Source organism: Blennius ocellaris (genome assembly GCF_963422515.1).
Source record: "Blennius ocellaris genome assembly, chromosome: 22".
NCBI classification, from domain to species: Eukaryota; Metazoa; Chordata; class Actinopteri; order Blenniiformes; family Blenniidae; genus Blennius; species Blennius ocellaris.
Genome location: NC_137671.1, coordinates 5,207,925 through 5,230,281, shown reverse-complemented (window position 1 = coordinate 5,230,281; position 22,357 = coordinate 5,207,925). Strand labels below are relative to the sequence as shown.

Sequence of the window (22,357 nt, the reverse complement as noted above, 5' to 3'; positions counted from 1 at the left end):
TTCCTCAGGGAGCCTTTGAATTTTTTTACTTTGATGTCAGCTGGATGTTTTTACCCACCAGCTCATTTGTGAAGCACACAAAAATATATATTTTTAAATTTACAGAAAAATACACCCTGTGCCCTGTGAGTCTTTCTTAAAGTGGCTATAAAAAGAATAATTGTAGCATTAGTTATCACTCACTTTGCTGTTGATATGATCAGTTTGCTTTACGCATCAAAACAGTGATATGGCCACCATCAGGTCAGACATGGAATTACAACACTGCTGCAGCATCAAAGGCGAATGGGGGGGGGTTGCAGAAGAATGGTGTTAGAAAGCGGGTGTTCTGTTGGGGGTCAATTCATTCTGTTACCACTGCACACAGACACACCGTCCTGCAGTGGCGGTCGACTGCCGCTGAAGCCACCCAGACTCTCTCGCCCCAGAAAGTCTCCGAAAACGTCCCTGAAGGGGTCGCCGACCTGCGTGCTCTCCTCCACCCGGACCTCCCTCTTGGTCTCGCCTGCCCGGGTTTTGCTGATCTCCGTTCGCTCGGTGCGGGTGTACGTGTGGCTGCTGCGGGTGAACGTCCGGGTCAGACGCTCCTGAGCGGAAACCATCTGAAACCAGTTCCCTGTGACCAGGAGGAGGAGGAGGTGCAGCAGGAGGAAGAGGAGGAGCAGGAGGAGGAGAAGGGATATTAAGAACAAACAAAAGGAGGTAAAGAGGAGGAGGCAGGAAGGACAGAGGCAGGCGGGGGAGGAGCAGTGGCGACGTCACGGCTCACCTGGTATTTTGAGGTTGACGTCACAGGTGCTGCCCACGGTGGCGATGGACGGAGCCTGGCGCCTCCTGGTGATGCTCTCCTTCATCCGACCCTCGCCGTAAATCTTCACCGTGAACGGACTTCCTGCAGCCACAGAAACAACCAGGAGAGTTAACCGGGGAACCATGAGAGGTTCTCACTGATAACCATTGACCGAGAACACTTTGTAAATCCATTGTCTGTCAAGGCTTCAGCAAACAATAATCGACCAACAACTTTAAAACCATCATCTGTGGACACTTTTTAAAAAAATTATGAGAACTCGTCTATCAACACTTCATAGAACCATCGTCTGTCAACACTATAAAACCATCTTCTCTAAACAGGCTACAGAACCATTGCCTGTTAACATTATGAATCCATTGTCTGTGAACACTACGGGTTGTGTACCGGGGACGTGTAGGTCGGCGAACTTGATGTTGATGATGTAGTTCCCGGGTTCAGTCGGACAGTAGGTCACCTTACACGTTCCGTCCTCCACGTCTTCACAGTTGATGTCCACCTTACTGGGCCCCTCGATGGACAGACCCAGACCTCCATAACCTGTCGGGACAGACACGCCACAGCGGTGGTTTGAACCTGAGCCCGGGCGGTCGGTCGTCCACCTTTTGGTTCCCCTGGTTTGAACCCTGACCTGCATTCCTGGTGTCCACGATGAACTCGGCCACCTCGAAGGTGTGGCCCTCCACCAGGCCCTGACCGTAGACCTTCACCTTGCTGGCGTCTCCGATCTCCGACTGACCCACCATGATTTTAAAGGGACTGTTGGTCACATGCTTCCCGCTCTTCTTCACGCTGACCACGTGTTCGCCCACCTCTTTGGGCGTGAAGGAAATCCCTGCAGGGAGAAAAACATCAGGAGAACCAGAGGGTCAGACGATTAAATACCTCAAACTTTGGAACCTGATGGTGTGTCCTGGTTGTGGTCCTGGTCGCGTGTGTGTTCGGGTTCGGCGCCGTACCGATGTGTCGGTTGGGAAGCCTCTTCAGCAGACACGGCTCCTCGTTCCCCGACGGCGCTCTGATGGTCGCCGTCAGGCTGCTCAGGTCCGTCTCGGTGATCTTCAGAGAAACGTCCGTCGCCGTGCCGACGTTGAGCTGCGACGTCGCGGTGGACTCGTCACCTGGGGGTCGAACGCCAAGAAACAGGCTTTAAAACGATGAATGTGCGATAAACAGTCAGCGAGGCAGCGGCGGCTCACCGGTGATTCTGGCGCTGAACGGGCTGCCGGCGATGTGCTTGTCGTCGAACTTGACGATGATGTTGTAGTCACCAGCGGCGGTGGGCAGGTAGGAGACGCTGCACGTCCCGTCTTTGTTGTCTTTGCAGCTGATTTCTGCTTTGGACGGACCTTCGACCGCCAGCGACAAACCTCCTGCAGCCGGCAGAGACACAGAAACCGATCAGACTGATGAACTCTCACTTCGTGTACCAGCGTGTGCCATAATACATACACACTTCACAATGTAAACAGGGGGTCGGCACCTTCTCCGGCGTCTTTTGTGACGATGGTGAACGTGGCTGCCGCGTTCACCGTGCCGTGACTCAGCCCGGGGCCAAACGCCGTCACGTGGCCGCTGTTGATGGCGTCCACGTAGAACTGAAGAGGACTTCCTGTGACGGAGGAAACGCGCGGAGAAAACCGCTTCAACGCAAAGTCTCAGACGACCCCCCCCCCCCCCCCCCCCCCCCGGAACCATCGAGGCGTGCCCGTTTACCGGGAATGTGGCTGCCGTCGTATCTGATGTCCATCTCGTGCAGGCCGCGTTCGGTCGGAGAGTATTTCACCGTCACCGTCCCGTCTTTGTTATCGGTGATGTGAGGATGAGCAGAGCGACCCGACGGCATCCGCACCTCACCTGCAACAACATGACATGACATGACGTGACGTGACGTGACGTGACGTGACGTGACGTGTGTGTGTGTGTGTGTGTGTGTGTGTGTGTGTGCTGACCCGTGATTTCTCCTTTCTGCACCGTGAAGGGAATCACCAGACTGAACGGACGCAGCAGCGGCTCTATACCGTCCACAGAACCTCCCGACTCCTCTGTGGCCTGAACCAGAGGGAGGAGCGTTAATGATGTCAGAGGAGGAGGGGGAGGAGGAGGAGGAACAAGAGGAGACAGATGAAGAGGAAGAGTAGGAGGAGGAAGATGAGGAATCATTAAACTGGTGGTCAGGACACAAACTAGGTCAATTATTTTTTATTTTTTTTTTTTATTTAATAAATGTAATTAATAAAGCATAAATAAAAAGAAATAGATAAATACATTTGTATAATAAACCATAAAAAAACAAAACAAAATATTTAGGCCCGAAGCAGACAGTGAACAAGTCATTAAGACGTGAATGAAAATAAATCAAATATGAATTCAAATAAAAAGGGCTAAGCATGAAAGAGTGAAAGACAGAAAACACAGCGAGATGTTTGATTGGAGGTTGACGAGTCGCCTGCAGCGGGATAAACATGCAGCAACATGCTGAGAGGAGCAATCCATAGTGTCGTCTAATCTGGGTTATCATCGACCGAGCAGCACAAAGAGGCGGGGGGGTGGGGGGTTGAGATAGAGGAGGTAGAGGAGGTGACTCTGGTACCCAGGGGGGGGAGAAACCCACAAATGGTGACAACGACTGAAGCTTCTCACACGACTCCTCGATTAGTGCGACGCTCTCACTCGCCTGACGGGACAAGGTGCAACGTTAGGAATACACACACACACACACACACACACACACACACACACACACACACACACACACACACACACACACACACACACACACACACACACACACACACACACACACACGCACGCACACATATTAATTGACAAACAGAACACGAGTTAAACCAAAAAGAAAATTCTGTTGATCTCATTGAAAAAAAAATTAACCCAGACAAACAGAATCTAACAAAACCAAATCAAACTCAACAACTCAACCAGCCCGTTTAACTCTAACCCAACCTAAACCACCCAACAAATGCAGCAATCAGCCCAAAACAATTAAACTTAAACACGTCTTACAAATATCAGTTCTCCTACCAAAGCCGATTCATCCAGGCCAGAACCAACCACATCCAATAACTGAAATTAAGTCCAACCAATCAGATTTAACCTAAAAGAAACTCACATCGAACTAAACCAAACTAATCTAAACCTAACCAGCAGACCAATCGATTCAAGCAAACCAAAGAAGTCTGATTCGTCCAAGAAAACCAATCCACCACTTAAACCAACCCAATAAAAGTGCCGGCGACTCACCACCACGTGGAAGGGGCTGTTGGGGATGTTTTCTCCTCCGAACCGGATGGTGATGACGTACTTCCCGGGTTCTGGAGCCGTGTAGTAAATGTCGAAGGTGCCGTCTGCGTTCTCCACCACGTCCACGTCGAGCTCCGCGCCGTCGGGCGTCGACACCTTACACGTCACTTTACCTTTGCCAGCGGCCTTGGCGTCCACGGTGATGACGGTCTCCTCGCCGATCTGGATGGTTGGGCCGATACCTGAACCTGACAGGACAGATGTTGTGAGGTGTACCTGAGACATGCTGTGAGACAGATGAGGCTCGAAGAAGCTGATTGGTTGTTTCCTGATCACATGTTTATGACCTTAGAGTATAAAAGCTGTTTATTCGCGTGACACAGATCCAAGTTCCGTGACTCACCCAGTCCGTGACCTCCGATAGACACTGTGGGGGAAAAAAACAACAGACTTGAGTGAGACACGCCCTCTCGTGATAATTGGTGGACTTACGGGTGAGTGGGCGGAGCCTGACCTGTGACCAGACACTTGCTGGCGTCCCCAGTGGGCAGCGCGTGAATGCGATATGGCGAGTACGGGATCTCGTCTCCGCCGTACTTGATGGTGATCGTGTAGCGTCCGGTCATGTCGGGGACGTAGGACACGGTGTACGTCCCGTCTCTGTTGTCCCGGATGTTCGCCTTCTTTGGTTTTCCCTCCGGATCCTGGAGACACACGGATCACACCTTAATTTTCTTTAAATGGACGGCGAGCCGTCTCTGACCGTCTCTGACCGTCGGCCATCAACCCGAACAGACGGATGAATGAAATCACAATATCACAGTTTTTTCGAAGGACAGCTCAACTTTCATGCTTTTTTATGTTGGAATATTTTATATAATTGCAAGAAAGAGAAAAAAATAAAAAATTTCAAACATAATCCAATAAAATGTTCCTTCCTTCCTTCCTTCCTCCCAAAAGTTTTTGGAAGGAATTGTTTGAATGAAATAAGAAGAAAAGTGTAAAATGCAGAATCTGCATAAAGATTCACATTGCACCCATTTTCATGTAGAATCATGACGTCACCCATACAACAGCTGGACGAGGTCAAATAGAGACTTAAAATCTTAAACCTGTGGATCGATGGTGGCTGAAGGTTTAAAGGGCGGCGGAGTCGTCACTTCACACAGGGTCTACTTCTACTCACTGCAGCCGAGCGGCGGGCGGATGAGGTTTAGTTCAGGACTGAAACATGAGTCTGTTAGGTCAATACGGCAAAACCCAAAAAGGGGCGGCAAATTCATAAAGGTCCTGAGGGATTAATGTAAAGCAGCACGTAAATATATTTACAGAACTTCTGATTTTAGCTTATATGTCTATGTATTTTCTTGCAAGATTCTTCGAGGTCATGGGGCTTTTAAGAGTGGTGCTAATGGGGCAAAAGGGTATTGGGCCTGAGGAGTTAATAATGCAGCTGTAGGGGCTGTTCCAGGATTGCCAGTTGGAGAAATGGAGGTACTGGGCAGAAAGAGGATAAAAAAATTACTGGACTGGTAACTACAGGAGGGGTAAAAGCAGGAGGAGGAGGGCGGATGGGATGAACACGAGATGAAATGGTGGAGGGGGGGGTTCAAGGGGATGATCTTACACAGCCTCTCCTCAGAATACTGAAGGGGATGGTTTTCTTTACTATATGAGTCTCCCACACCCTCCTCCCCCAGTCCTCCACAAAGAGGCAGGCCTCCCTCCTGCAGCCGTCAGGACCCTGCAGGGAGGAGCAGAGAGGAGGTGCAGAGGAGCAGAGAGGAGGAGTGAAACCACCGAGGCGGTCCAGGTTTCTGCCCCGCGGGCCCTTATGGTTCCACAGCCTGATCCGGACAGCAGCGGGTCTGATGGACTCACCAGGATCTGGACGGTCAGGAGTCCTTCTCCAGCGTCTCGGGCGTCGATGGTGAACTCCACCGGGAGGCTGGCGGGAACTCCGGACGCGTTCAGACCCGGACCGCTGGCTCGCACTTTGGAGGCATCGTGAGCCGGTAAGGTCCGGATCTTAAAGGGGCTGAGAGGGGTGGCCAAAGGTCAGAGGTCAGGCTCATGAGTCCCGCAAAGCAGCTCCCCGAAGCTTCCAGAATATGTCATGTAAATAAACGTTTGTTTTCATTTTGATTTTGTTTGTCAGCCGTGGCTTTTGAGTAAAAGAAAAACGTAAACAAAGAAGAAAAAAAGAGAAAGAAGAAAAATGAAAAACAGGAACAAGAAAAACAAGCGAATAATAAACAAAAAGAAAGAAAAAGAGAAAAAAATGGTAGAATTGCTAAAACAGCTGGAACCACCGGAAAACGTAAGAAACAGATAAATAGCGAAAGAGTAAAATGTAAAAATCATGTATAAAAATGTTTAAAAGCCTAAAAATCACATAAAACATACTTATTTATTTGTATGTATGTATATATATATATATATATATATATATATAATAGTTTTTTTTCTGTGCTTTTTCTTTATTCCAGATAATTCACGAGTCTATTTAGTGAAAATCGTGAAAAAGGCTCTTTTGGTTGTAAAGGTCGCCGACCCCTGGGATAGGCAGGGCCAGAGGTCGGCGGCGGCGGCGGCGCTGACCTGTGAGGAACCTCCTGGTCGGCGTACTTGACGCAGATGGTGTACGGGCCGTCGCTGGCGGGCGTGTAGTTCACCGTGTGCGTGGCGTCTCCGTTATCGAGCACGCTGACCGGCTCCAGGACGCCTGAACACAAAGAGCACGTCGACAACCTGATAAGACCAGTGAGATTAAATAGACTGTGAAAAAAAGGAAGACATTGTTGTTATTCTCCAGCTATTTCCTACGGTCATGGCGCACATGTTCAGGGGCGTCTGAGGATAAAACTATATGTTTGAAGGTTAAAAATTTAGTTTGAGAGTGAAAAGGTGCTATTCGCGGTAGAAAGGTGATACGGATGTACCTGCAGACACACCTGGGGGGGGGGTTTCTGGTGGTCCTACCTGAGGGTCCGTAGATCTGGACCTCCAGCGAGGCCACGCCGGCCTTGCTGCAGTCCACTGAGAAGGTTTGGGGGACGTGAGCACGGACCCCGCTGCCCAGACCGGGACCGGAACACCGGACCTGACTGGGGTCCACCAGCTCTCGCACGGGGACACGGAACGGGCTCCCTGGAACCAGGAGAGAGGGCGGAGTAAGTCGGGAGTGCACCGAGGAGTCTTCTCGGGAGGGTGTTGGCGATTGTTTTCTGTCTCACTCGGGACGGGCCGTCCCCCGAAGGTGATGTTGACGTCGTACTCTCCGGGAGTGAAGGGGATGTACTCCACGCTGCAGCTGCCATCTTTGTTGTCTTTACACGACATCTTGGCTTCCGACGGACCCTCGATGGCGAGGCCCAGACCGCCGGTGCCGGCACCCCTGGGGACCAGAGAGGAGGGTCAGAACTGAAGCCAACGGCGACACACTTGATCAGGCCCTCTGGTGGCTGTAATAAGAACTACAGGAACAATGAAGAAAATGAGGTGGCGAGTATAAAAGAGCAGAAAGTCAAGACTGTGGGGTCAGTTTAATGTTGAAATAGAAAATACAGACGACTTTCATCCTGGGGCCAGTGGAGTGACTGTATGACAGTAATGTGGTGCTTCAGAGGCCTTACTTGGTCTCCACGGTGAAGCGGTTGGACTTGTTCACGAGTCCCTCCTCCAGACCCGGACCGAAGGCTCGGACTCGAGTCGGGTCGCAGCCTTCGGTCACCGACACCCTGAACGGACTCTTTGGTACCGACACTTCGTCCAGCAGCACCTCGACAACGTGGAGACCTGCAGAGACGCAGACGACGGACAGCGTCGGTGTGACGACAGCCGCTGCACATTGGGACGCGATAACGGATAAAAGTAGCAGCTACTTTACTAGTTGCTCCAAATAAAAAAGTAACAAGATACTTTGAGTAGTAAACGTTAACACTGAAGCTAACAGTTGGCCCAGTCGGTGATTGAAAATTTTGTGTGTGTGTGTGTGTGTGTGTGTGATTGCATTCATTTCAAAGTCCGAGTGAGTATTTCTGTCCCATGATGCACTGCAGCCTGTCACACATCAGTATCAGTGGAAAACCATCTGATATGCTGTGTGCAGACTGCAGCTATTTATACAACACACACACACACACACACACACACACACACACACACACACACACACACACACACACACACACACACACACACACACACACACACACACACACACACACACACACACACACACACACACACACACACACACACACACACACACACGCACACAGACAGTAAGTCACACTACAGCTTCCAGGTTATTTTTATGATTTCAACCCACAAACAGAAACGACTCAGAGCCTGAGAGGCAAGAAGGAAGAGCAGAGGTCACTCCTGGCAACCAGTCTGAAACTGGTTTGAAGGTATAAAAGCTAAAACCAGATCTGACAATATCAGTTTAAACTCATTTCCAAAACTACATTTAAAAGTGCAAAACCCCCCAATATTGTAAGGACACGTTCTAGAACCAGTCCGAAACTAGTGTGGAACCAGTTCAGAACTAAGTTTGAATCAACTGTATCCAAGACTGAGATCAATTCAAAACCAACTTAAAACCAGTTTGAAAACAGACCTGAAACCAGTCTGAAACAAATTCAGAAACATGCCTAAAACCAGGTTAAATGAGGTCTAAAACTAGTTCAAAATCAGGTCTAAAACCACTCTAAAAACATGTTAAATCCATGTATAAAACCAGTCTGACACCAGTCTAAACCCAGGGGTAAAATCCATTCAAAAAACAATCTAAAACCAGATTAAAACCAGGTATAAAAGCAGATTATAGTCAGGTCCAAAATCAAGTCTGAAACCATCATAAAATCAGGTACAAAACCAATCTAAAACCAGTTCAAAACAAGGTCTGAATCCAGTCTAAACCCTGATCTGTCACCAGTCTGAAACCAGGTTAAAGCAGAGCCAAAACTAGGTCTGAAGCCAGTTTAAAACCAGGCCTGAATCAGTCCAAATCAGCAGCTGATTGGTTGATTAGAGAGACTTTATGCCTCCAAGTCTGTCTTTAGTGCTTGTTGGATGTTTGGCGTCCCGCTCACCGTCTTCGTACGGCGTGTAGCCGACTCTGTAGGTGCCGTCCTCCAGGTCGGTGATGTAAGCGTCGGTGGTGGCGCCCGATGGGTTGGAGATGCTCGCGCTGACGTGGCTGCCGCCGCTCTTAAAGTGAGCGCGAGCGTCAACCACGAAGTGAGTCGTGACTTCTCTCAGGACGCCTGGAGGAGAAGCGGGGAAACGTCCGTTTAAAACACACGAAACAACCGCAGAACGACGCCAAACGACCACAAAGAGGTAAAACCAACACAAAAATATATGTACATGTTTGACCAGAGGCATGAAGGCAAGGAACGAGACGCAAAAAAAAATAATCACAATGATCCACAAAAGTACCTTAAATAGACAAAAGAGACTCACAAAAACCACAAAAAGGCCACAAATCTAACAGAAGACAACAGAAAACTACGATAACAGGGGGAAAAAATACCCTAAAATGATCAATTATTTGAGAAACAGCTCAGAAACAGAACATTGTGACAACGGTTGCATCATTTCTGTTAAAAATCTAATTCAAAACATTAAGATTTTTAATTAGTAAATGTGATCAAATGAAATAATAGTATTCTAACCTGAAATATACACTGTAGGATCTTTTAATGACAAAAAGGGGGCGCTCACCTCGGGGCTCCACTCCGGGGCCGTACACCTTCACCCCGCTGGTGTCCACGGCCGGGTCCACTTGCAGGCGCGCGGGGAACTTGGGCACGGCGTGGCCGCCGTACTTGATGGTGATGGCGTACATGCCGTGGCTCTGCGGGATGTAGGTGATGGAGTACGTCCCGTCCCCGTTGTTCTGGACGTGGACTTCGGCTTTGGCTCCGGAGTCGGACACGATCTCGATGGTGAGCTCGGCCTCGCCGGCTTTGGTGCAGTCCACCGTGAAGGCGCCGGCCTCGTGGGCCTTCCCCCGCTCCAGGCCCGGCCCACTGGCCGTCACCTTGCTGGGGTCGAACACCGACTGGACCTGGGCTTTGAACGGCGACCCAGGGATGTGCTGGTCGGCGAACAGGATGTTGATGGCGTACTCTCCGGGTTCGGTGGGCAGGTAGGACACGGAGCAGGAGCCGTCTCCGTTGTCCTGGCATTCGATTTTGGCCTCGCAGGGACCCTCCACCGTCAGACCCAGACCGCCGGTGCCGGCGCCCTTCGTGTCGATGGCGAAGGGGGCGGGCTTACCCACCACGCCGCCCTGAAGACCTGGACCGTAGGCTCGCACCTGGAGGGACGCGAGATGGAGGAAGCACATGAGGATGACGTCTCTCTTTCTGATCAGTTTGGACTTTGATTTATTTGCCGTAACGTTAGCTATTGATAGAAAAAGCTTCAAAAAGATTTGAAAAAAAATGTAGTTTTCATGCAGGGCCACTAGAGGGTGCTGTTGTTTGGTTTTTATTACAAAAACAACGCATATATCTGACTGAACAGGAGTAAAAAGTCTTCACCTTGGAGGGGTCGGGGGGCATCACGGCCTCCACGGTGAACGGACTTCCGGGGACGGGGTTTCCGTCGTAGGCGACGTCGACGCGGTACGAACCCTCCTCCGGGGGGATGTACTTCACCGTGTGAACCTCGTTGGCTGCTCCGGACTCCCGCTTGCAGGGGATCGGCCGCCGGGAAGGCGAAGTGATCTTCACGTCCAGGTTTCCCTGACCGCCGGCGCCGAGTGTGCTGATTGTGAACTCCTGATCCTTCCCAACCTCCACGGCTGGGAATCGAACAGATAGAAGAGGTCAGAACTTACTTTATTTTAAATTTTTAAAATGTTTTGTTTTATCCTGAAACAGGAAGTTGAATCACTCTTAACATTTCTCGTTTCCTACAATGTTGCGATTGATTTGATAGAATAATTTTCACAAATAGAAATCTGTCATCGGCGTCAGTGAAGACTTTTACATTTTGAAACGAAGCTAATGTCCTTTGATTGAAATCCAGCAGCTTTGTTCTCATTGGGAATCTCATTTCCACACGACTCAGTGAAGATTTATCAACCACATGAACACTGCACACTGCATCTTTATTTACTTCCTGATTGCAATCGAAATGCAATTTTAAATAAAATTTTAAATTCAACTTCAACAACTTTGATGTTTGGGTTAGATTAAATTTTTCCGGAGTTAGTTTTGTTCAGTTTAAACCTGATGAACACCCATTTTCATCCACACACCGCAAACGTTTTTCAAGCCTCTGGAGGCTGAAGTCAGCGCCACCTTCTGGCTAAACATGGTGCACTTCTCCCTCATTGATATGGGGCTGATTAAAAAATGTTACATCAGTTAAAGTTGGCTTCCAAACAAATCAAACACGTCCGCTAACTGAAACCGGATTTTGTTATCTAAAAAAGTTTCTATTTTATACTGGACTCAATCAGAGGCTGTTGCCAAATTACGAGTGAACTTGTTTTTAAATTTTTCTTGTGTTTCCTCACAGATGAGCAGCTGAAACATCTTGTGGACTCACTGCTGTTCAGGCCCTGAACTTTGACCTGGTTCAGGTCCAGAGGGGGGGCCACCATGATGTTGAAGGGGCTCCTGGGGATGGGGTCTCCTCCGTGACTCACCATGATGGACAAGCTGCCCTGAGACACACACACACACACACACACACACACACACACACACACACACACACACACACACACACACACAGTCATGTGGTCTCATAGCCGTCATATCACTTGCTGCACGGCGGTGTATCAGTAAATGTGGCCATCGTGTTAAAACCTGCATAGCGGTGTGTTGGTACACTCAGTTGTTGTGTTACCAGCTGCACAACGGCGTGACAGTGGATCTCGTCGCCGCGTTACCTGCTGCACGGTGGTGTAGCGCACGGTGTAGGAGTAGTTGTGGTTGTCGATGATCTCAAAGTCTCTGACGGCGTCCCCTTTGGTGGCTGCGGTGAACTGCACCTCCGGTTTGGCTTTACCGGCTCCTTTGGTGAAGATGGTGAAGTGAGTGGGTTTGCCCACCTCCACGCCTGCACAGCAAACAACACAATGCCATTTTATTCACAAAGCGCCGATAACAACAGAGTCATCTGAAGCTACTTTTACTTTGAAACTCTAACTATTGCACAAAATGAAAAAAACTCCCTTTAAAGAGAAAGAAACAAGCAGAGCCAGATTCAGATGTGGAAACTTTCTGCTGCGGTTCTTTGGTGTTATTTGTGTTTACTTGTACTGTTTTGCTTTGTTTATTTATATTGGTTTGGATTGTTCTGTGTTTATTTGTGTTGTTTTCCATTGTACACATTGCTTTGTGTAACAGTGTGTATATTTGCATTTGTTTTGCTTGCTTGTATTGTTGTGTTGTATTGTTTTAATGCTTTGTATCATTTTGTGTTTATTCATACTTTATTTTTACATAGTTTACATTGTTTTCTATTCATTTGTGTTATATATTTTTTTTACTATTTTGTGTTCTTTCTTATTGTGTTGTTATTTTGTGTTTATTTGTATTGTTTTGTTGTAAAAAATTTTTTCATTTGTATTGTTTTGTGTGCTTTTCTCTGTCTCGTCTCACCGGTCCTGTTCAGCCCAGGTCCCTCCGCTCGGACTTTCGCTGCGTCGTGCGAAGGGTCCACTTTTATTCTGAAGGGGCTGACGGGGATCTCCTGTTTGTTTTTCCCACAATAAGAGCTTTGTCAGGCATCTCGTCGAGCAGATCTGGCTCTGACTGGCTTGCTTGGCGGCGGGCCGTCTCACCTGGTCGGCGAACAGCACCATGATGGTGTACTGACCCGGACCCGGAGGCGTGTACTTCACCGTGAACGTGTCGTTGTCGTTCTTGATGATGTCGAAGTCGATGTCGGCCTCGGCCGGCCCGACCACGCCGGGGGCGCACTTAATGCCGATGCTGACGTCACCTGACAGGTGGAGGCCCGCCAACGCGAACAATCAACAAAACAAGATGATAATTTAGATGATGTAAAACTGCTAGTCGCAGGCTGGCGAGACTCTAAACCAGTGGCTCTCACCCTGTCCGGCCTCGCTGCAGTCCACCGTGAAGTACGTGGGCTCGTTGGCCTTCAGCCCCGTCTTCTCCACACCCGGACCGTAAACCTTCACGTTCTCCGGGTGGCTTCCCTCGCCGATCGTCACCTGACCCAGCACACAGATCCCACATCCACAAAATTGCCACTACAAATGTGTTCAAACCTGCACAAAGACGCTGAAAGACCTCAAAAACTCAATGGAGATGAGATATTTTCGACTGGACATCATGTTTACAGGAGTTATGTTTGCGTCACACACAATTGTATTGTAACATCATTTTTACATAAATTGTCTGAACTTCACAGTCTGTATCAGGTACCCCAAAAAAATTTCACGTTTTTAGATGTACTTAAAAATTGAAAATGAAAAACTGGCTTATGGATCCTCATCAGTTCTGTACAGACATGGCAAAAATTAATTAAGTATTATTTTGGACATTTATATGCTGATGACACTATTTTTGTGATTGTTTTCAAGCACAAAAAGAATGATTTAAATAGCTGAATGTGAGGAATGTTTTTTACCCTGAAGGGGCTGTTGGGCACGTTGACTTCGCCCCAGGTGATGATGATGGTGTGTTTGATGGGTTTGGTGGGAATGTAAACGCAGAAGAAGGTGCTGTCTCCATTATCTGTGATCTGGATGTCGATGGGGAAACCTTCTGCGTCCTGAGGGCAAGAAAATATGGACACGTCACCCGGGAAGAATAAAATCGAGGCGCGTCTGAATGTCGCCGTCGTCTCACCTGAGCGTAGAGTTTCAGCTCTCCTCGGCCGGCTCCGTGAGTGTCGATGGTGAAATCCGCCGGTTTGTTGACGATGCAGCCGAGAGGCTCCAAACCGGGGCCGAAACACTTCACCTGGAATATTTGAACCGGTCCAGGAGGGTGATCTATTAATCTTATCTCGTCTTCAAAGAAACACATTTCTCAGCTAATCACAAGGAGACAATTAAAATACAATCATGTAGACAGCTTTTAGAAAGGGAAGCGAACTGCTATGTAAGCATCCTCATGCTAATCACACCTACCGCGGCTACATGCTAATGCTACTTGCAGTGTGACATCTTTCACGTTTCTGTCAGGGGGACTGGGTTAGTTCAGGATTATTGCGGCTCCTCCTCTGGTAAACAGGAGTTTAGATAAACTGTAGCGAAGCCATGCTAATGCTAAAGCCAACAGTGGGCTAAGTGAACAGCTGTTGAGGTTGCTAATGCTATTGTTTACTACTTTGGATATAGCCAAATGCTAATGCTACTTACAGTGGGACTGAGTTCAGGATTATTATACTCTCCTTCTTGAGTTAGGAGAAGTTTAGTGAAAATGTAACTGAGAAGAACAAGGCGTTGGCTCTCAGTGACGCTGACATGGTGATGTAAGTGACAAAATACATCAGAAAAACAAAAATAAAACCAGTTCAGATTTATTGGAAATCAGAAAAATGAATTCCAGATGATAGAATTAGCTGAAAACTTTGCAAACAGTTGTGTTTTGACTTAAAACAAATGTGTTTTTAACATTTTTGTGTGTTTTTCAACATTTTTGTGTGGTCTTGCTCTCGGCATGCGAGATCGTGTTTCATATGAGTTTGTGGTCCTGACCTGCTCTGGGAAGACGTCATTAGCAGCGGGGAGGATGTGAGCCATGAAGGGACTGTCCTTGATGTCCTCGTCGTCACAGATGACGTGCACGGCGTAGTCGCCGGGTTCGGTCGGCCAGTACCGAACGTCACACGAGCCGTCGCCTTTGTCGTCACACTCGATCTTGGCCTGAGACGGACCCTCGATGGAGAAACCTGCGGAACAAGGAAATAATGACATACATAGTTTTATGGAAGGTGAAGAAAGCGTTTGTGACTTTTTCAAGGAACTCAAATAGTGATTTTAGGCCATTAATATTCAATCAAATCTATTTCAATGTGTCAGACTGAACAAAATGACTCTTTTTTAACAGGGTTTACAATTAAAATGTTATTGAGCTAATCCTCAAGGCTCCATATTGGGTCTAAAGTTTAAGCAATAAATTAGTTCCATGTACAATTCTATGCTGACAATGTGATTTAAGACTTTGCACCACGTACCCAGAGTTCCCACTTCGGTGCCGATGGCTTCCACCACAAAGTCGGCGCTCTTGCCCACCATGCCGGTCTCCAGACCGGGACCCCAGGCCCTCACCTTCTGAGGCCCCGCCTCTTCACTCACCTGGACCTCAAAGGGACTAAAAACAGGGTTTGGCATTTATTCCCCCATTAAAAAAAAAACCAAAAATAAAAACTTGAAATGATTGGAAATATAAGTATTTGGAGTTCCTCAAGGTTCCATTCTGTTTCCTCTAAAATTCTGTTTGTGGCAAAAAACTGTGATATCACACATGAAATGATTCATATAAGCATTCAATTTGTATGATTCTGACCTGCGAGGAATGCTGTGACCTCCCCATGTGATGTTAATGATGTATTTCCCCGTCATGATGGGGTAATAATTACACTCATACAGGCCGTTATCCATCTCAAGCACCTTCACTGGCTCCTCCAGGCCCTCTGCAACGACACAAGAATTGAATTTACACTAGCAACTAAACCCAAAAAATGGAAGGTTTTTGTACGACATTTTGTCCGTTCCAAATTACTGATGTTCCTGAAGTTAGCAAAACAACTTAAGAATGGATCCTCATCGTGGTAAATCTCAGCTCTTTACAGGTTAGAATAAGACAGAGTGTTTCAGTTCCCTGCTGCTTGACGGTGTGTGTGGAGCGTCGGGCGTCTTACTCGGTCCCTTCACAGAGACTTTGAGCTCTCCACTGCCGGCTCCTTTGGTGTAAACTTTAAAATCTGCCACCTCCTTCACTCTCAGGCCTTTGGGCTGCAGACCGCGGCCCGACGCCCGGCAGGCGTTCGGGTTGCTCGCTGAAAAGAAACCAGAAAAACAAAAGGGCCTCAGGATGAAATAAACACTGAAGTGTCTAAATCTACCGATCTGATCGTCACTGACTGATCTCTGTGTTACAGTGAATGGCTGGAATCTGTCCCACATCAGCACACTCAAAGAAAATGCATATAAATACAGAATGGGTGACATATTTGTTTGAAAGACATTGTAAAAAAAAAAAAAAAAGGTTATGATTTAAATGACTGACTTTAACTTATTAAAGAGAATTGTAATGTTTGCTGATATGCAGACGACACAATTTTATATTTGTGACCTTAAGTTAAAAGCTCTTCGGAGTCACTGCCTGACTGATGAAACAAAACATCTTAAACGAGTTCACATAATCTCCATTTACTCTGCACCTTTTAATTTGGTCGATTATGTAACAAACTAAAAAAACAGAATGATCGCACGCACGCACACACACACACACACACACACACACACACACACACACACACACACACACACACACACACACACACACACACACACACACACACACACACACACACACACACACACACACACACACACACACACACACACACACACACATACACACACACAGAGTGTGTGTTAGTCAGCTGATCAGAAGCAGTTGGTTGAGGCTGAAAAGAGAAAAGCAGCAGAGGTTCAGAGTTGGAGCGTCGTCAGACCTTCAGAGGAAGCTCGGCGGCTCATGGGTGAAATGGCGACTGAGAGCAGGAGAGTTTGAGACATAAATTCCAGCATGAAAATGAAAGGCGAGGTGGAGGAAGAGGAGTTACTGAAGATGGTCAAGCAGAGGAGGAGTTCTGTGTTATCACCCTGAAACTTTTCGTTGTTTTTTAAAGGTCTGGTTATGCTCGGTTATTTGAGTTTAAGGTGATATGCAGTGGAAAATAGTATAAGTTCAGAAAATACAAAACAAAAAGTATTTCAACACCACTTTACTTTCTTTTTTTTTTAAGAAAGGTGTTTTTTTGTGTTTTCAGATATGTTTGGATTTGATTTTTTAAATAAAGTTGAACTTAACAGACTTCAGGAGGCCCCCTCTGGATAATAAGAAACTGATTTTATCATTAGTTGTACCAACACAATACAAAAAACAAAAAACAAAAAGCACAATTCAAGCATGTTTTGTAATGTTTTAATCAATATCTATCAATTTGGGTTATTTAGTGTATTTAAAACAATACATATATAATTGTTTTTTGATGATTTCGGTCTAAATTGTCAGTAAGCTCATGGTTCAGGGTTAGAAATTCCTGAAAACAGGAATAACGGAGTTCAAAACTCACATGAAAGCTTCTGTCGTTCAGACGCTTGCCAGCGTTACGGTAACATGAGAGGTTCAAGTCTGAAGAATTTAACATAACTGTCTTTTAAAGCAGCGATTTGCAACCAATGGAAACGAATCCAATGCATTTAATCTTGATAAAAATTAAAACGCTGAAGTTACTGGATTGAGAAGCAACTGATCATTTTGTTATTAATCTACCGGGAGACGAGTGGAGAGCTCCTTTAAGTTCTGTCAACAGCAGAAAGTACTGTACTGAGTATTCTAGTTAACAATGTCATATTCAAACTGCACCACGGTTTAATTCAGTGAATTGATAAAGGTCATATTTTTTGTGGATAATTTGGTTTTCTACTTCAGAATCCGTCCAGAGGGGGCGGTACGCCTCGCCCCCCGCTGCCTCAGAGGTTTAGAAAGAGAGATGAAGCTGCTGAGGAGGAAGCCGGCACATGCGATGAAGCTGGGGGACCCCGTCCCGGTGGAGCGAGGCGAGCGGGGGGAGAGGTTTTGAGCTGAGGAGGGAAGAAGGACCAGGCGAGCGCAGACAGGCAGGCTCCAGCCACCCCGACCCGGCCTGTACTAACTTGGTCGTCTGGGTTTGGGAGGAGTCGGAGGAGGGGCGGCTCTTCGGGTCCTGTCTGAGGGCGGACTTTGAACGGACTGGGGTAGGGTCTGCACCGGAGACCCGGCCGGAGGGGCGCTCGGCAAGGCTGGGGGAGGGAACAACAGTGGTCACAACGTTTTGTCCACAGACGCCGCCTCCAAAGCCCGCAGGGGGCAGAGCTGTTAAAAACCAGCCGGCGGTGGCGGGAGAAGACGGTCACGTCCCATCTCGGAGAAACACAACTGAGTGACAGAGCGTTGGGGGTCAAAGTCGTAGACGGAAACACGTCAAGCTAAAGCTGATCAGGTGGTTCATCAACAAGCTTTTGAAAACAGTCAAAACTTTTGACGAAGTGATTCAAGTATCCATTCTGTATCGAGACATGGAAGAACGAAATTCTCGACAGACAAAGTCAAAAGTCAAAGACAAGCTGGAGGGTTTATGAGTTCAGGTAGAGGTTAGATCTAAGGTCCCAGACGTGAGTCCTCGACATCTGAGACTCAAATCAAAATGATTTCTAAGTGAGTTATGATTTAAAGTCCCCAAACCACAACCAGTCCTGCTGGTCCAGATCAGACTCCACATGTAGACCACCTCTCGACCAGCCTCAATACCAGCTGACCCCTCTGGACCCCGAGTTCAGGTTTCACACAGTTTTAGTTCTTTAATGGGTCAGTGGAGGTCAAAGGTTAACCACACTCTGGTGAGGAGTCGGTGTTGATGGAGACGTCCAGGTTCAGCAGGAACACGAGTCGGACTCACCCTCGGAGATGTGGACGGTGAAAGGGCTTCTGGGGATCTGCTGCCCGGCAAAGGTCACGTAGACCACGTGCGCCCCCTCCAGGACGGGAACGTAAGTGCACCGAAACACGCTGTCGCCTTTGTTCTCCAGGACGATCTCCACCGTGTCGCGGCGTCCGTTCGAGTCCACAATGATGACACCCACGTCTCCGGCTCCAGCCCCTGGTGGTCAGATGGAGAACAGCAGGAAGTTAAAGAGATTCAACCACTTTAAATATGATCTCAAATAAACAGATCGCTCTTTTTTTCCCCTCATACTTGAGGATGAAAGAGTGAAAGATTGAAGACAGACAAGAAACAACAAAAAATCACAAAGAACATTTTTAGTGTGCAGTCAAACTACTTTCTTATCTATGAATATATGCAAAACATAGGAATATAAATACAAAAATTCTTCAAAAATAATAGCAATTTTATAATAAAAAAGAAACAACATTGAACTGTGAAATTATTAGAAGGGTAAAACATTTTTAAAAAATTGTTTTTAAAAACAATCCAGGGTGTGAGCTCCCTAGAGGACAAAGCGGTAACTGCAGTCTAAACTTTGTGATGCTTTATTTTAATTTCACTCTGAATATTACATTTTGTGGTCAAGAGAGAGAAAATGTGGAGGGTTTATTCTCTGGACAGCATCATTTTTTTCACATTTTTATCTTTTAAAAATGTTTTTTCTACCTAGAAAAAAACAAATTACTCTTCAAAGATAGTCTAATATTCTTGGCCAAAATTATGCAAGAATTATGAGCATATTGCACAGAAACCCACCGAAGCTCACTCAGATCTGTAGTACCACTTTGTTCCAGCAGGTGGTATGGTGAGTAATTCTGACTCTTTTCCTGCATTCAGTCCAACAATAGAAAAAGACTTTGATCTCCTAAGAGAATCGCTGATTCGAAAGAGTACATCAGGTTTTTCACTGCCATCTTTCTTTTTCCAGCTTTAATGACTTTCAGAGTTTCATTTTTCAAGTTACCTGCGATATAAATATCGAAGTATGTGGGCTTGTTGGCCAGGTTGCCAGTGGGCTGCAGTCCCGGCCCGCGGGCCTGAACCCGGCTGGAGTCTCCCATGGCTTTGGAAACGTTCACCATGAAGGGGCTTCGGTCGATGTCCTGGCCGGCAAACAGCACCTTCACCTGGAGGAGAAAAACCACAGACGCCGTCAGAGCAATTAAACTGGGACTGACCCTGACCTTGACCCTGACCCTTCACCATAAAGGCATTCAAAATGCTAATCCGTTAAAGACAAATAAGTTCAAATAAGTCTTTAAAAGTTGAATTTATTTCCTTAAAATGACAGAATGAACTCGATACCTCTGAGCGAAGGAAAAAGATTAACATTTAAACAAACATAATTTTTAAAGATCTAAACATGACAAACATATATGAATCAGTTTTGGGGGAAAAAATGAAATTGATGGATTTTTTTTCAGCTCTAAAAAAAGGTATTGCATCTTAAATAGTATCTGATTCATTTTTAATGTAACTAACAAAAGCAGGATTTCAACAAGTAAAATGAAATATTGAATAAAAGAAATAAACAATCCACATTCAAACATAATGAAATTAATTCAAACGACATGATATAAAGTAAATAATGCTTTTTTTAAAATTATCCAACTGATGAATTTAGTCAAAATTGAATAATTTTATAAATATTGTTTGATTAGGTATTTCTTAAAAAAACAAACAAACAACTAATTGAATAAATAAAAAAGCAAAGCAAAATTAGATTTATATATAAAATTAACAAAAAACATGTGATTTTAAAACATGTTTTAAAAGAGATGTTTGAAAATCCTGAATAAATGACATAAACAATGAAGCGGTCACCTTATGAAGACCCTCCACTTTGGGCAGGTAGACCACCGAGTAGGTTCGGTTCTTGTCGTTGTTTGGAATCACTCGAGCCTGAAAAGAGAAATAAACATTAAACTACGAGACGACATTGACAATGTTCAGTAAAACATCTACTGTTTGGTACGTCTGAGACGTTCATGGAACAACGGGACACTATTGGTTCTTCGCGGGACGCGTTTGAGGTCTACCGAACATCTGACTGAAAGTCTGAGAAGCGTTACCTCCTCCATGTGTCCCTCTGGGTCCTCCACGTAGACCAGGACCTCCCCGAGTCCGGCCTCCACCGTCTCCACCAGGAACTCTGCCGGCTTCAGGACCACGTTACCCCGGGGCTCGATTCCTGATGGACACATGCTTTTAAACGTCTTCCTTGTTTAAGGACCATCAGAGTACCGCATTAAGCCGCTATGTGCATGTCCAGAAGAAACGCTGTTTCACAAAGAAACTCTCAATGTTTCGTAAAATATATGAATTTATTGATAAGTAAACCTTTACATTTGCTGGTCATTCAAAGGAATTTAATGATTTCACATTCCTTTTATAATTTCAGGACCATATTGTCAGTGTAACAACAACCAATGTGTGAGATATTGATGTTTTGTTAAAAACGGTGTCATCAGCTAAGAATTGAATGCCGCAGACTCAGGCCCTGTTTGAGTCCCCTCACCTGGTCCGTAGGCTTTGGCCCTCTTGGGGTGCAGCGTCTTGGCCCTCAGCGGGGCGCCGGGCTTCAGCTTCGATTTGGGGAACTGCGACAGGTACGTCATGACCGAGTGCTCGTCCACGTTGGGGTCGACGATCTCCTCCGGGGCGATCACCTGGAGGCAGCGCGAGGAAACGCCGTCGGGAAGACTGAAACACCGGGGGGGTCATCGTGTGTCTGTGCGGAGAAGCCTCCACTAACCTGCGGCACTCCCAGCCAGTCGTCAGCCTGCTGCATGGCTTCCCGGGCGTTCTCCACCGGCTGACTCGGGTCCCAGGTTTCCCAGTCTGGACACAGACCTGAAGGAGGACCAGCGTTTGACAGATGTCTGAGAAATCCTCCCAACTCAACGTGTACTTGTTTTCTGTTCGGCTTGAAGTTACTGATTCAGCCGAATATGAAGGATTCAGATCTTTAAGTTGAGGTTTCCTCTGTTGGATTCCTGAGGGATCCGGGAGGTGCGGGACCTACCGGGGGCGCAGTTGTCCACCAGCGCTCCGAGCGCCTTGCCGTCCCTCCAGTCGCGGTGGAAGTTGGTGATGGGGAGCTGGGGCACCTTGTTCTGGATCCAGCCCAGCAGGCGCTGCTTGGGCGTCAGCTTCTTGGCGTCTTCGTCGTCTTCATCCTCCCACATGGGCATGGAGATGGAGTAATGGAGGATCAGGGTCCAGATCAGACCCAGGATCAGCTTCAGGTTCCCGTCCACGATGGCTTTGGAGTCTGTGGGAGCAAGAGCACAGACAGAATGAAAGATTCCACGTTCAACTTCAAATATACTTCAGTCAACAGACAATTATACAATTTTACATTGATGGGGGGTTGTTTAGGGGCAGATTGAGGGCAGTTTAGGAGCAGATTGAGGGCAGTTTAGGGCCAGATTGAGGGCAGTTTAGGAGCAGATTGAGGGCAGTTTAGGGCCAGATTGAGGGGCATTTTGGGGGCAGATTAAGGACAGTTTGGGGGCAGATTGAGGGCATTTTGGGGGCTGATTGAGGACAGTTTGG

At 46.9% G+C, this 22,357-nt stretch overlaps 1 protein-coding gene across 6 annotated transcripts in view; it reads right to left on the bottom strand.

Annotated features, from left to right (window-relative positions):
• Positions 1–22,357, bottom strand: part of flncb (filamin C, gamma b (actin binding protein 280)) — a 38,510-nt gene that overhangs the window by 5,309 nt on the left and 10,844 nt on the right. The window contains exons 2-42 of one of the 6 annotated variants that reach the window (XM_080518215.1): positions 21,825–22,073; positions 21,555–21,652; positions 21,318–21,468; positions 20,872–20,990; positions 20,624–20,701; positions 19,764–19,926; positions 18,752–18,952; positions 17,970–18,095; positions 15,944–16,081; positions 15,589–15,715; positions 15,257–15,393; positions 14,778–14,971; positions 13,924–14,037; positions 13,703–13,846; positions 13,160–13,283; positions 12,888–13,048; positions 12,706–12,796; positions 11,991–12,160; positions 11,645–11,762; positions 10,630–10,892; positions 9,806–10,403; positions 9,172–9,345; positions 7,708–7,870; positions 7,309–7,469; positions 7,055–7,222; positions 6,674–6,797; positions 5,954–6,110; positions 5,700–5,816; positions 4,587–4,776; positions 4,476–4,499; positions 4,073–4,320; positions 3,405–3,488; positions 2,764–2,863; positions 2,528–2,668; positions 2,295–2,423; positions 2,011–2,184; positions 1,771–1,932; positions 1,443–1,646; positions 1,199–1,351; positions 770–892; positions 374–616 (exon numbers count right to left, since the gene is read on the bottom strand). In XM_080518215.1, coding sequence (XP_080374341.1) covers positions 374–616; positions 770–892; positions 1,199–1,351; positions 1,443–1,646; positions 1,771–1,932; positions 2,011–2,184; positions 2,295–2,423; positions 2,528–2,668; positions 2,764–2,863; positions 3,405–3,488; positions 4,073–4,320; positions 4,476–4,499; positions 4,587–4,776; positions 5,700–5,816; positions 5,954–6,110; positions 6,674–6,797; positions 7,055–7,222; positions 7,309–7,469; positions 7,708–7,870; positions 9,172–9,345; positions 9,806–10,403; positions 10,630–10,892; positions 11,645–11,762; positions 11,991–12,160; positions 12,706–12,796; positions 12,888–13,048; positions 13,160–13,283; positions 13,703–13,846; positions 13,924–14,037; positions 14,778–14,971; positions 15,257–15,393; positions 15,589–15,715; positions 15,944–16,081; positions 17,970–18,095; positions 18,752–18,952; positions 19,764–19,926; positions 20,624–20,701; positions 20,872–20,990; positions 21,318–21,468; positions 21,555–21,652; positions 21,825–22,073 — 6,603 coding nt within the window. The remainder of the gene's footprint in view (positions 1–373; positions 617–769; positions 893–1,198; positions 1,352–1,442; positions 1,647–1,770; positions 1,933–2,010; positions 2,185–2,294; positions 2,424–2,527; positions 2,669–2,763; positions 2,864–3,404; positions 3,489–4,072; positions 4,321–4,475; positions 4,500–4,586; positions 4,777–5,699; positions 5,817–5,953; positions 6,111–6,673; positions 6,798–7,054; positions 7,223–7,308; positions 7,470–7,707; positions 7,871–9,171; positions 9,346–9,805; positions 10,404–10,629; positions 10,893–11,644; positions 11,763–11,990; positions 12,161–12,705; positions 12,797–12,887; positions 13,049–13,159; positions 13,284–13,702; positions 13,847–13,923; positions 14,038–14,777; positions 14,972–15,256; positions 15,394–15,588; positions 15,716–15,943; positions 16,082–17,969; positions 18,096–18,751; positions 18,953–19,763; positions 19,927–20,623; positions 20,702–20,871; positions 20,991–21,317; positions 21,469–21,554; positions 21,653–21,824; positions 22,074–22,357) is intronic. The other 5 variants (XM_080518219.1, XM_080518216.1, XM_080518217.1 and 2 more) reach the window with 5 other exon arrangements.